At 39.3% G+C, this 15317-nt stretch overlaps 1 protein-coding gene across 1 annotated transcript in view; it reads right to left on the bottom strand.

The window, feature by feature from the left end:
- Nucleotides 1-275: 275 nt before the first annotated feature.
- Nucleotides 276-15317, bottom strand: part of LOC113227486 — an 18447-nt gene continuing 3405 nt past the window's right edge. The window contains exons 3-6 of the mRNA XM_026460425.1: nt 11176-11309; nt 10818-10933; nt 5588-5691; nt 276-430 (exon numbers count right to left, since the gene is read on the bottom strand). Of these exons, the coding sequence (XP_026316210.1) occupies nt 330-430; nt 5588-5691; nt 10818-10933; nt 11176-11309 (455 nt within the window). The 3' untranslated portion in view covers nt 276-329. The remainder of the gene's footprint in view (nt 431-5587; nt 5692-10817; nt 10934-11175; nt 11310-15317) is intronic.

Raw genomic sequence — 15317 nt, 5'->3', positions numbered from 1 at the left:
GAACATTTTTTTATGTATTAAGCTACCATAGAGAGTAAAGATAGGAATGAACCCAGCTGTCGTAAATCAAAACTATGAAAATCACATTTCATGAAATTCAAAATTTTATTATACCGTTCTAAACTTTTTTCGTTTTACACAATATTTGTCAAGGCAAAGTTCGTTTTTTGCAATACCGCTAGCATCACGCGCAACATTCATTCGGTATCCACAATTACCGCCGCTGCACCGCAAGTGTGTAGACATTTGAAACTTTTTTAACCCTGAGCCGAAACTACATTATAATTATAGAGTTTAAATAGCTAAATACAAACATTGGACCTAATCAACTATCTGATCGGTGTTTCACTGTAGCTGCCTAGTAAAAATTGTAAGAAGACTTGAAGTATTAAAACCATTATTGTTGGCAGGCACGTTTCTGTTGCTGCAGCTGTGAACAAAATGAAATTTAATGTCTGGCCGTCACAAATGTGTACCAGGGTTGTTGCGGATATCAGCATCCGCAGATAATCTGCATAAATGAAAATCATCACCGTCACCACTTTGAAAATATCTTACATAATTAAATTTGTATTGAATTGACATTCAATTATTTTTTCTCAAATTACTACACTAGTTTGCTAATACAAAGATCGAACACAAAGAAAAAATTCCTTCGATCCGACCGGATTCGAATAGATGTATTCTAGGAAATGGTGCTAGACGTTATACCAACTAAGCCACGAAACGAACCAGCGGACCTCACGAATTGTTCTTTTTTTTTTCAACGACGTTTTAGCCATAGCGCCATCTATGAGAAATCTATGAAAGTATTTCGTCACCCAGTTAGGTAACTTTACAGCTACCTATGCATTACAGCAACTATGTTACATAGTAAGCTATCAAAACAAAGTGAATCGGGATCTATACCCAGAACACTGGAGAACAATTTTGCTCCCTAAATTGGTGTAATTGAAAATCTAACCTAAGAAGTCTTTATGTTCCATCTTAGGTCAATGTTTATCTAAATTAAAATGTCTATCAGACTCTGAATTATGATAATACTATAATAGATGTGATTAGAAAGCAAAAGAGGTAACCGTTTTAAGTTATTGAACGCTTACAAAATTTAACGCAAAGTACATGAGACACGATACAATTTACCTTATGCTTTTTTTTCGGCACCGTGGAAGTCTTGGCGTTGTAAATTCTAGCTTAAAGGCATGCGCTTTGTGTTCAATTTTGCACAAGTAGATTTTATACTACAATTTTACTTTTACTATCTCGATTAGATTCCAACCGGGTGTAACAAAAAAGTCCGACTATATTTCAGATGGTAATGATACTAATTTTAATAAATGACTATAAAGTTGTTAGTTTTTAAATTACATACAGTACAACCCTTTTCTTAACATCTTTCGGCAATCTTTGGATCACCGAATGCACTCGAACACAAATTTCAATGTCTAGTTGTAGATTTATTCAGAAGTCTGTACACCTTATTGTTATTGTGTTTTGATTTCCATGTGAAATCTTCCTAAGACCCAGAAAACTACAATAGGAAAAACGCTAAAAAACCAATGTACATTAAAATGTACTAAATTTAATTACATGCTGTAGGCCCAAGCTAAGTGTTTAGTTATACACTCAGTTTTGTCACAAAAATGTATTTTTTCTATTTAGAAATGGGTATCTATCCCATAATCAATCATATTGTGCGTTAATAAGTACACGGGGCCTTACTAGGATATTGGACAATTTTACAAACTCCGATTTTAGAATAGTATTTACTTCTTAACAATATACCAAGCAAGATATCAAAAATATAAACAACACAAAAAATAGTAGCTACTCTGTTGTACCCTCTTCTATTGGCTCAGATCTCGAAAGGTTACCATGCCGGTCTGCCACGCAGGTTCAATTCTCGGGCCTGGAGAAATATTTGTATGGCCTACATTTATTTCTCTCGTGAGTTTGGGTGTAATTTGTGGTTGTCTATGTGTGTGTCTGTAGTTGTTTGGGTACAGTTAACGTACAGTCCGGTAAACGGTTGAAATAAATAGTCCGACTTACGTGTGATAACGTATACTATAATGTCTGTCCACAATAACACAAAATACAGAAGGCACAAAAAGGAATTCAGCACAAGCACTAGCACAGGCAGTAGCGAGAAATACAGTCAGAAAAGATAGGTGAAGAGAATAGAAAGAAGAACAGTATATAACAGCGTAAGCGCAAGGTATACAAGCAAAGTAAGTGTTAGCGCGAGCTCCGTATACAAGGCAGGTCTCGACTAGCACGTGGCGAGCGGACGGCCGGCCAGCGCTCGGACCGGTTGGTCCTACGTCACGCGAGAACAATAGAAACGAATTCGAAGTGCTCGGTTTCAATATACAACGTGAACTAGCTGATACGACACGGGAAAAGGTAAGTGTACGGTAAAAACAGATTACTTAGAAAAAGACAAAATTCTTTTTATGAAGACAAATTTATTAAATCCAACAAAACGATCGTCTCCCTATAGACGCTAGAGAATAATTACTTGATAATAGTAAAAAAAAATCTCAAAAGTGGATTTTAGTTATAAGACTTTGTTTAGTTATAAGATTTAGATATTTAATCCAAGAGTAAATTAATTTACTTCAAGTCTCAAAGCTACTCCAGATTCAACAAAATATTTATTAGTTATTAGAAATGTCCGATTTTCGACTTGAAAAAATAAATAATGAAAAATTGAGAGGTACTCAATTATTTACAATAGCGTGAAAGCACACAGCTCAGTGCCAAACCTTAAAGTAGCAGAAGAACGACGGAATCTTTTCAAATACTTGAGTACCGTTCAGTGCCATAAAAGTAATACTGCGGCAGAAAGCACCAAAAATTCAAAATATATGAGATGACTTTATACTATTGAAGTTAAGAAAACGATAGCGCGTTTCAGAGTACAACTAATGCTATCAGCAGTGGCGCGATGGAACTAATTGCATGTTGAAGTTGTACTTGTTACAAGTGTAGATTGATTTCATGCTGAAACTAAATTTCTTAAAATATGACTACAAATAACACACTAACAAACTAGAGATACTAAGGGTCGTATTCCAGAACTCTGCTCAATGCTCAAGTCAGGATTTGAGCAGACTTGAGTATGATTTCAAGCACTGGAAATACGACCCTAATGGAAAGGACTTGAGTATGTTTTCTAGTGCTTTGAATCATACTCAAGTCCTGACTTAAGAATTGAGTAGAGTTCTAGAATACGATCCTAAGTATTGTTTCTTTGTATGAAAGACTGTTTATGATTTTTATGATTACAAGCACAAGTAAAAGTAAATCATTGACAACAACATGACTATGAAATGACTATGAAAACGCAACAAAATGTTGCTTTAAAAATATACTCTAGAATTTAGAATATTAATCTGAATAGAAAACTACTTTTTTTTGTTAAAGAATGTATTTTCTTAAAATACACCTAAGAAATTTTGAATTCATTTAAGAATTAGTATTTAAATTTGATGTAAGAGGTAAAAATTTCTTGATGTAAGTAATGTCCAATTAATTGATTAGAAATGAAATAAAATCTTGAAGTGAAGGTATTTGTCTAAAAGTTAGAATAAAGTTAAGAACAAAATTGTGTTAGAAAAAGGTTTGCAGTTTTTTTGTAATGACAATATTTTATTACTTTTTGTAAGTCAATGACTTTTAATAAATATTTTTCCAGAATTAGCTAATATTTTGAGATATTGCTCTTTCTTATTAGTAGAATTCCTTTTTTTGTGTGGTAATTATAATATAAATTAGTTTGTGTATGAACGAGTATGTATGATGTATGTATGTATGTGTGTATGTATGTATGTATGTATGTATGTACGAATACCCTACATGTCTATGGCACCCGCAACACAAGGTTTCCTTAGTGCGGGGCTTTGCGGGGCGGGCGTGATAATGATAGTGACGTGTTCAGTAACTTTCAAACGAAATTTCTGACATCGCTTGGTTACTACTTGGAGAGGTTCACCGCCCGAAGCTCTGTGACAGAATTTCAGCAGCTTGCTTTTGGGCGGTGATTGTCCCAACCCTATACTGACTATGGCTTACATGTTTAGTTTTGATGATTGTTTGTGTAAATTGTACAATATAAATAAATAAACGTATACTTTCAAGTCGATTGCGGTTGAATGCGTCCGGTATGCCCCACGCAAAGAGACTATGACGATACAGTCGAAACACGAACATTGCCCAGAGATATTAAGAAAAGAGGTTATATAAAAAAAATCTCAACGAGGAATTTTTTTTTGCTAATGTTGTTTGTTTTCATAAAAACGGTTACAATGTGATACGCCATCCCTTTAGCGTGAATAGACGTAACTTGCAACTTTGAAGATAAAATATTTGTATGTGTTGTCTATTAATGCGGAGCCGAAAATGCGGTCAGAAAAATCTTTATGTCAATGCAATAAGAACGAAACAGATATTGCTCGCTTCACTTCCGCTCAGAATGCTGATGCGCTTAAGGCTAAACTCATGGCAAAAATTTAACGCACGTTTTCAAATCTCATGTAGAGATACATACATACATTTTACACACATTTGTTCATTTGTACGCGCAGTATCGCCGCGTTCAGAAGAAATACTCCAAAACCCGCGTCACACTAGCAAACGCGCGTCACCGCGTTTTTAAAATAATGGACACGGACACTCTCATATTTTTTCTACAAGAGTTTTGTTCGTAGTGACCCTTCCTATCAACCTCTTGGTTATACGGGAAGAGCACTATAACCTGTGCGAGCAAATCTGCACAAAGACTTTCTCAGTCAGGTCCTGACTCCAGAGCAGCCATTTTGTACAGTCGTCATCCGGTTCTCAAAAGGCTAGTGCCTTAGATAAGCTACCCGATTGCACGTACAGTACCCTCCCTATCACAGTACAGCAATTATGTATCTGGACAATAGTCCAGATAGGTGCCGCGCATTGCGCAACTAACGATAACAACTAAGACTGACACCGACCGTGTAGTATTTAGATGACCGCGCGTTTTAGCCGCGATAGCACGTGTTAGAGCTATGACTTGTCACTCCTAGGACTTGCGCGCTCGGCGCATTGCCTCTCGTTGTCTGAATGTTCCAACGCGCGACTAATGTACGTCCATCTGAACATAGCCTAAAACTTTTTCTGACCGTCTTGAGCGTGAAACACACTGACAGCGGGTGCGTGTCGGGCGCGTGTCGGGTCGGGCGCGTGTCGGGTTGGGCTGGGCGCGTGTCGGGTCGGGTAATTCCCTGTATTTATATGGATGATAACACACCACGAGCGTGCATGCAACCTGCCCTGCGCACATCTCGCGCCCGCGCATGGTGTTGTCGTCCATACAAATACACAGAATTACACCCGCCCTGCTCCCGACCCGCCACACACCCGACCCGCACCCGTTCTCGGCGTGTTTCATGCTTTGATGCCATTCTATGTCCATAAGACTGTGTAATTTAATCTAATTCTTAATCAGAATTCAAAATTTGTTTTTCTATATTGTCATCTGTGTTTTAGTGGAAGATATGGTGGAACGTTTTTGTTTACAAGCTGTATATTATTATTTAATATGATTTGATACCTGTGAAACTCCTTCCTAAAGCGGAGGCTGGGTTAGCACTCCTCTCTCTAAGAACTAACGTGTGACTCGTTGACTTCCATATATCGAAGAGTGAGGCTTCACATCTGTAATTAAAAATTATTAACGTGATATCACCTTTGAGTGTTTTCATGAAACGTGTTTAGAAATTGGGGGTTGATGTTGCTCGCTTCCGTAGGTTTACCCTTGAGACCCTACAAGTGACCCCTGGGTGGTGCTAAAGAGCAATAACTACTGGTGGTAGGCTTCGGCCGTGGCTAGTCACCACCCTCCCGACGCAGTCGAGTCGCCAAATGGTTTTTACCGTGTTCCGACTCGTGTTCGGGAGTTGCCATTTGGAGGTCGGGTCTGAACAGTTGCATTGCGTCTGACGGCGAGTTGTAGCTGCTTGTACTGCCACACTGAGCACTCGGTTCTGGAGGCTAGCGGGATCCGAAGCACGGTGCACCGCTGGCCGACCGTGGGAAGTTGGGGGCCCAAGTAGCGGGAAAGCCACCCGTGAAAGGCTGCCCCGCCACCCAACGAAAAATCCCGGAATGCTCCACCTTGCCGGTTGGCGACCGGAAGGGAGGACCAGGTGGCCATCTCCGGGGGGGTTCGGGCGTCCCCGCGGTCTCCAAGCCGATTGTAACCTCGTGTGGCAGTATGAGTCTGCTGCTTGGTTGAACACGACGCAGTGCCTCGTTCAACTGCCTTCCTCCTGCCTATTCACTTCTCCAAATCCAAAAATGAAAAACTATAAAAATGGAAAAAAGTATACACAGCGGTTGCACGTCCTCCCACTAAAAGTGCACCTCACTAACATCCGAGGTCTGCACTCAAATCTCGATTCGGTCCACTACCACCTTGAAACCGACAAACCGCAGCTGCTGTTCCTCACTGAGACGCAGATCAGATGTCCGACTGACGCAGCGTACCTCAGCTACCCCGGGTATACTCTGGAGCACAGGTTCGTACCTCGTGCCGGAGTCTGTGTGTACGTTCGCGATGACATCTGTGTCAAGCGTCTCAAGAACCTTGAGGCACCGAGTTTTTCAATTTTATGGCTTCTGGTTGACACAGGAGTTACACAAATAGTGTACTGCTGTGTTTACCGATCGCACAGTGGAGATCAGGAGACGACCAAGCTGTTCCAATATCTAAGTGAGACGTCTGATGAGATTCAGCATAGGTACCCAGCGGCGCAACTAGTCATTCTGGGGGACTTTAATGCACACCATCAAGAATGGTTGTTCCCATACCAGAAGACCGATCACGCTGGGAGAGAGACGCGTAAACTTGCGTTAACGCTAAGCTTATCCCAGCTTGTCAGTGGCGCCACTAGGATACCAGATGTTGAATCCCATACGGCTAATTGCTTGGACCTTCTGCTGACAACTGATCCGGACCGATACTCTGTGGGTGTGGAGGCCCCACTGGGTACTTCCGACCATTGTCTGGTGAAAACTGTATCCGTATACTCCCCACCCGATCAGGGCCCTAGTGGTATGAGACGGGTGTGGCGATACAAGTTAGCAGATTGGGACGAAATGCGCCATTTCTTTGCGTCATATCCCTGGCAGGCGTGCTTTACTTCAGGAGACTCGTCGAGCTGTGCTGATGCTGTAGTCGAGGTCTTGCGTTTGGGTATGGAGTATTACATTCCATACTCTGATGTACCCAATGGACCCCAAGCTCGTCCATGGTTTAACGCTAATTGTAGTTGTGCTGAAGCACGTAAACAGTCCGCGTACCAAGCTTGGGCAGATGCTCGACTACGCAAAACTCCGAGTACTCAGAACATGAAGAAAGCTTTTAATAAGGCCGCCAAGAAGTGCAAAAGCATGTTACGTAGGGCCAAGTTCGACCATGTGCGCCGCATAGGAGCCAAGCTTGCCTCTTATCCAGCAGGCAGCAAATCCTTTTGGTCCCTGGCCAAAGCGGTCGAATCGAACTTTTGTCGCCCATCTTTGCCACCTCTGCTGAGGCCGGATGGTTCGCTGGCTCATACTGCGGAAGAGAAGGCGAATCTCTTTGCCTCACTCTTTGCAGAAAATTCGCGTCTAGATGCCGCAGGGACCCTACCACCTACTTTACCTCAGGCTGGCTGCACTATGGCGCCAGTTCGCATGCGCCAAAAAGAGGTACTTAGAACTCTGCGAAATCTAGACGTGAATAAAGCTAGCGGGCCAGATGGAATTCCAGCAATAGTCCTACGTAACTGTGCACCTGAGTTGTCTCCTGTTCTCACACGCCTGTACCGCCTCTCACTTGAGACTGGTGTAGTTCCCAGGTCGTGGAAGCTTGCAAACGTGCAACCTGTACCAAAAAAGGGAAGCAGAGCTGACCCTGTCAACTATAGACCTATCTCAGTCACTTCCATACTCTGCAAGACTATGGAACGTGTACTCAACAACCGTCTCCTATCGTACCTTGAAGACAACGATCTCCTCAGTGATCGCCAGTACGGATTCCGACGAGGGCGATCTACTGGGGATCTTCTTGTGTATGCCTGTCACATATGGAGCGAGGCTATAGAAAAGCAAGGCGAAGCACTTGCAGTGTCTTTGGACATTTCTAAAGCCTTTGACAGGGTCTGGCACGCAAGCCTTTTAAGCAAGCTTCCCTCTTATGGGCTTCCCACTGACCTTTGCAATTGGATCTCGGATTTCTTGAGCGAACGTTCGATTCGAGTGGTCTTAGAAGGCTACTCTTCCGAACATATGGCGATAGATGCCGGAGTTCCTCAGGGTTCCGTACTGTCTGCAACTCTCTTTCTGCTGCATATCAATGATATGTTAATTCCAGGTACCTTTGCGTATGCTGATGACAGCACAGTTGTAGATAGGTACTTGACCAATGCAAGGGTCAGTGGAGAGGAAATCCAGTCTTGTCGAGAGTCCATGGTTAGCCGTTTAGATTTGACACTCCAGGCAGTCTCCGATTGGGGCAATGCCAATCTTGTCAAATTTAACGCTACCAAAACGCAGGCGTGTCTATTCTCCACAAAACGGAGTCCCTTTGAGCTGACTCCGACTTTTCGTGATATATCCATACCGATAGCCGATTGTCTCCAGCTACTTGGAATGGACCTGTCGTCCAATTTGAACTTCGGCAGATACATTGAATCCACGGCCAAAAATGCAGCAAGGAAGCTTGGGATCCTTTCCAGGGTGAGGCGGTACTTTACACCGGGACAGTTGCTCCAGCTGTACCAAGCACAAGTCCGATCGTGCATGGAGTACTGCTGCCACCTTTGGGATGGCTCTGCGACATATCAACTGGCCACTTTGGATTCAATTGACAACCGTGCCAAGAGGCTTATAGGTGACTCGGAATTAGTGGAGGCGAAGCTGCAGAGCCTTGAACACCGCCGTAAAGTTGCCTGCTTATCGGTATTTTACAGGATATATCACGGAGAGTGTGCGATGGAATTACATGATTTAATTCCGCCTTCCCCTTTCCATCACCGGGGGACTAGGCGTAGGCTTGGGTTCCACCCCTATGTTGTGGATATTCCAAAGATTCGCACGAAGCGTTACGCTTCCACATTTATATGGCGAACGGCTATGGAGTGGAATTCCCTGCCTGCAGACTTGTTCCCTGAACGTTATAACTTGGACCTTTTCAAGGCGAGAGTGAATAGGCATTATTTAGGTGTGCATGCTCCATCGTCGACCTCATCGTCACTTTCCATCAGGTGAGATGGAGGTCAAATGCGCACCTATATTTTATAAAAAAAAAAAAAAAAAAAAAATCCGAGATAGCTATTCTGCATAGTTATCTACTCTATGACAGTGATATCCGATTGAAAGACATGGGAAGCATACAATCGAATTTTTAATCTGCGCAAAGAGTGCGGAGATTTAAAATTCGATTGTATCTAAACTCAAAATATTCCACGGTCAAAATTACAAATAAAATTAAAAAAAAAATAGTTGAATTATGTTGAAGATTTGGCTTCATGGATTTATTCCGATGTCGTAAAAACAATATTTAAAAAAATATACTCAGCACTTAGACTAAAGAAACTATCCTAGAGAGTGAGCACACACCTAACTTTGAAGACTAAAATTGAGGCATATTAAAGTAGAGAACCTAATGACTAGGCAGTATAGTCGATCTTCGCCTTCGAGCGAAGGAAAAAAATAAAATTAATTGGAGATTTTATTAGTGGTAATTGTCCTGTTTGTGAGCAGTATCTAAAGTAGCCTTGACTATTATTGCGGCAAAGCAGCACTGCCGTTGGCACCGTGTTCAAGGGATGGTACGAGCGAGTGATCCCAATTACAGGTGTCTTAAGATCCTTTTTCCTACGGCTGGCAATGTTACGGTTATCGTTTGTCGGTTTCAATAACAAGGCTACACCTTTTAGTCTTATAATAGAAGAAAATTCACTCACTTTCTATAAAACTGTAAAAGGTTTATGCAACTCTCCGAAGACAATAAGTGGTATTTATTTTCTATTCAAACTAGAAATGGTGTGAACACGGAAATCTAAAAAAGGTTTTAATGGAATATACAGTGCGATTCTGAAAGGTCTGTGACGTTCATAAGATTTTTTTAAATTTTTTTATGATACTTAGTGATGGGACGAACAAATCGTGCGCCTGATGGTAAATGACACGCCTGTCCATAACAGTTACAGTGCCACTCAGAGCAGTAAATCGCAAAGATGATTTTATCCAACAATATTGCGACTCGTTGTTATTTAAAAAAAAGCTAAAAGACCAAGAACATCGTTTTATTTTCCACTCGCATTATTATCTTCATATGCACGATACTGAATGAAATTATATTCTCATTTATAAATGGATAATTATGTATAAATAAAAATAATCACATTATTCGCTAGTTTTCGTAGCCAGATCCATTCAGCATTTTTTTTAAACTTTGAAATTGTATTTTTCAATTCCACAAATGTTGTATTACGACACTATTGTGATAGCATTACGAATTTCATGCATGAATGGAAAAAGTGAAAGAAGTTTATCAGGGGCATAGCAGTAGTTCAAAATCTCTGCCAAGTGCTAATCCTAGTGGATATAGACTTAATGATATGTACGTACTAACCCTGATTTTTGTATTCGCGACTTTGGAGGGGTACTAAATTGTAACAGTTGTTCGTATTATTGGGTAAAACCAGACCTTTCGTGGTCACCCTGTATTTCGGAAGTAACGGAGGAAATATATTTATTTACATGGAGAATATTTATTTATATGTATTTCTCACCGTATCATAAGAGTAGGCACAGGCGACATTGCAGTCGCCTCTAACTCTAGTGTTGCAAGGCTCGAAGCAAAACCGTTGCTGAAATTCAGTACGTGATTCGCAGTGTTGCCAGGCACCTGTAAGTATTTTTTTCTATAATAAAACATTACGAGTTTCTATCGGAGACATAACTTAATCTAGTTCCCATTTCTATGGTTCTCAATAGAGCTTTAATATTGCTTGCGTGAGGTGGCCTTTAATATACAGGCCACATCGCAAAATAAACATAAAGAAATATCGGTAGCTCACTGAGTCAAACTTAGTTGACGAGGAACTTTAAAAAGACCTTGTTTCACTCAGGTTAAAACATTTAATTTACCTCTTGTTCGTTGACAAACCAGGTGATGTTGGCAGCTGGAAGGGAAGGTGGCGAAGAGCAGTTGACTCTGATGTGATCCCCGCCGACATACGTCATCCGGTCTGACGTCACGTTGGGGCCTTGAAGCGGAGGTTCTGAAAACAAGAATCGGTATCATTCACGTTGAACTTATTAACTACAATGACAGTTAGAGATGCCAGATAGTAGTTTCATTTCTTAATAACAAATATTCTTTATTGTACACAAGGACAAAAACAAACTAAAACAGGGTACAACAGTCGATCTTTCTGCTGGTTATTAATATATTTAGGGTGACAGGATGAACTAATAATCTTAGAAAGGAATACTGAAAAACCGACCGCAAAAAGTCGTGGAATTACATTTATTTGCCAAGTTTTATTGAAATCGGTTACCGGAAAGTGAGCGAAACCGGATTCATCTCCTAGTTTGCCACTCTTAGAGGTGGAATATTTTCTTCAAGTTGAAATGGGACTAGGATGGGATGAATGTGTAATTGCGACGCCTAAACTAAGTAAACGTAATATATACTTGTATTTTAGGCAAAGATCTGCAATAAACGCATATAGTCATTCATAATATCTGCTGATATGTAGGATTTTATCTTTGTGTTCGTTCTTCGTATATAAAATTATAGGAAACTAGTGGAGTAATTTCACAAAACAGTAAATGAATAGGTATCATGGTAGTGAAATATTATTATTTTGGGATTTTGACTAGTATACAGCTAAATGTGCCGGTGTGTGTTGTGTTACATACAATGCCCAATTAAATGCATATTAAATACAAATGAAACATTTATATGTAGGTGTAAAACATAAATGTAAAAACAAATTACCTACTGTGGTATTATGCGAGCCATTCTAATCGATTTATTCTTAGAGAAAATTAATTCTGATGTCTGACAAATTTATCTTAAGTCACAAACAATTGGGTAGATATTGGATTGATTTGATTAAACATGATGGCAAAATGTTGACTGATAAATCTTTTGTTCCACCCGTCATTGTTATCGGTAATTGATATAAATTATAGGTGTACATAATGGGTTATAAGATTAATTACACAAGATAAGTTCAATTGAAATTGTGTATTCGTATAGGAATTTTAAAAAAAGGGAAAGACTACCGACAACAGTAACATCGGCGTCAAATGCATTTTTGTATTAATTTTATTAAAAAGAAATGCGAAATTTGACCTCCATCTCACCTGATAGAAAGTGACGATGAGGTCGACAATAGAGCATGCACACTTAATGTATAATAATAATATGTATTCACTCTCGCCTGAAAAGGCCCAAGTTCGGTCAGGGAACAAGTCTGCTGCCAGGGAATTCCACTTCATAGTCGTTCGATGTAAATGTGAAGCGAAACGAAATTGATAGTAGTATTTCAATGAATCTTGTAGACATCTTTTTCAAAGATTAGCATTGACTTACAAATAAATGGACGACGGGTCTAATACAAAAACCACGAAAAAAATGTCCCAAGTCAACCTATTTAAACGTAGTGACACGTAAAGGAATATGAAAAAGCTAAAATGTTAAATATAAATTGTAATGTCATCGCAGTACTGTCTAATTTTGCTTGCTTCGCTGTCAGTGGAACAAACGAAGACTAAAGCTTGAATGACGCTCTGTATACCATTTTAACGCCCTATAAGTTCGGACACTTTTTAGCGCGGACCCGACGTCCATATAATTGTAAGTTAATGAAGATGAGGCATATTTACTTTAACAGGTATATACACACTTGTGTCGTGCAAATTTATTAAAAACTATCCCACTTTATTCACTAGTAAAATTGAATTTAAACGTAACAACAGAAACCTACATCAACTACGTGTACGATTTTCTAAATTGAAATTAGTTTGTTCTGGACCGCAAGTTATGGTAACTAAAATTTACAATCACATATCAAATTACATAAAAGAAATTCAAGAATTTAGGATTTTTCCAAACATTTAAAAGAACTTTTCATAAATAAAAGTTATAATATTAAAGAGTTTTTCAATGACAAAATACAATTTATAATGTAATTAATTCGAGATACTTCCGATATTCTTTTATCTTATGCATGTATAATTGTAAGGATTTATTTAATGTGATCACTATTTTATTTTATTACTCACAGTCTGTCACAGTCGAGTCACATGTACATTTCAAGCCACTGTACTTAATATAATATAAGTGTGACAATGCAATAAAAGAATAAATAAATAAAATAGTATTTTTACTTTAGAAAAACACTGCTGTGTTCGTAAAATGGCAGGAAGAATCAGGGCAATCGCAGACATAACTCAAGATCTTATATCGCACAGCCGGTAACGCATTTGCGATATTTCGGTCATATCCTTATAGGTGGCTATTACTTTGGTTTTGTTCGTATGTTTGATAGTTGAATATCATAAAGTGACGTCTAATTTTAGTTCCCAATAGTTAGTAGCAGTACAACTCCTTGTGAAAGGGTTCGTTCTGGGAAGTACCGACATGGGACTTAAAGCTCTGAATGGCGTGTCGCTTACCACTAGTCGCATAACTTGTTCATCCCGTTACTTCATATCATAAAAAAATCGGTCTCGTGTTTAGGTTGAGCCAAAATGTAGTGGCAATTAGACTACGTCAATGCATTGTTCATCACTGAACGCAGGCGTTTATTTTTACTCATATCCAAAATTGTCACGTTATCTCACTCACCTTATGACCACTAAATACCATTTTAAATTTTAAAGTATTAGATTTTCGTTGTTGCTACACATTGAAGATGAAAATATTTGTTCTGCTCTAAATCGCGTATATTTTTTTTCAAACAAGCCAATGTTTCGGACCCTTTATATACTTCATGTCTCGTTCATCGATTTGATTTAGTAAAAAAATACGTATTGTTAAAATATTTTGCGAGTTGTAGGCAGAGTAAATTGGAATTTTCTTTTTTTTTTCAGGTTTTAAATAGGGTAATGTTTTATAACAATAGTTCAGAATAGGGTGGTTTGCACAAATATGCATAACTTGTTGATGACTAGGTAGGAACTATCATCCCTGTCAACCGTGACCATGGGATGAATTTACTTTTGGGGGTTTTATTTTGCTCTAGAACAATACCACCGCTTTTAATTTTTACCTTCCAATCTTCTCGGCCTTTAAAGGAACGCTTTAAAACAGCACCATAGCTTTTAATTTTTACCTTCCGATTGCAATCCGAAATAAATATCGAACGAGCACAAAACAAAACATTTTGTCACGTAAACGAAGCAGTTTCGAGTGTGAGCTCAAACTCGTCTGCTGAATATTGAAACTCCGAAATTAGAACAAAAGCACTCGAAAACAAAACCGGTGTTTGGAAGGATTGAAACCGAGTGTGTGCCAAACATTGGGAATCTACGAAATGGCAGCTGGGTGAAGTGAATATTCAATATTTCACCCGGTTTCGCAGGTCCTAATAAAGGATTTCGTGAAAAGGGAAAAATATTGTGAAGTCGGCAGATGGTGACCGAGCCTCTGATATTTCGTGATGTATGTTGTACTCGTATTGCGATTTTGCATTTTGTTTTCGCAATTTATATCCTTATTCCTTTTTGGATCTTAGATACAGACAACTACTTCAAATATTTTACGCCATCAGTTCAGAGGCTCACTGCCGTGGAAGATCTATGCCACAAAATAATAAATACAGTAGAAGTGGTTAGTTAGCATCCTACACGTGCCAACCATATTGTGCTTGCAGCCTTATTGTGCTGTTTTGGAGTGCAAAAATGATAAAATATACCCGTAGTGGTATTTCATGTCATCAGTAAGTCTCATTTTAATAAATTTTCAATTTCCTATTTATCGACATGATTCAGATGTTTATCGTTCGTCGTAGTCCAGCTACTAGACGCAAGATGGCATCACGTTCAATAAAATTTCAATGTAAAATCAAAACGTCGTAACTTGCATTAAAGGGATTGAACTTTCAATGATACAGCGACTAGGTAAACTTTAAATTATATTAACAATCAAGAATTTGTTACGTCTTTCTAAATTAGAAACTATGACCAATCATTTTCGAGATTTCGTAGTGTTTATCATTTGTTTGTGTGCGTTTTGGCGACAGCGGTTCCGATTGTAATCGAGGCTAGGGTTTTTT

The sequence above is a fragment of the Hyposmocoma kahamanoa genome, unplaced genomic scaffold (genome assembly GCF_003589595.1).
Source record: "Hyposmocoma kahamanoa isolate Upper Pololo Valley unplaced genomic scaffold, ASM358959v1 210, whole genome shotgun sequence".
Lineage (NCBI taxonomy): Eukaryota > Metazoa > Arthropoda > Insecta > Lepidoptera > Cosmopterigidae > Hyposmocoma > Hyposmocoma kahamanoa.
The sequence above is the reverse complement of the archived record's forward strand: the minus strand, read 5'-3'. Positions and strand labels throughout refer to the sequence as shown.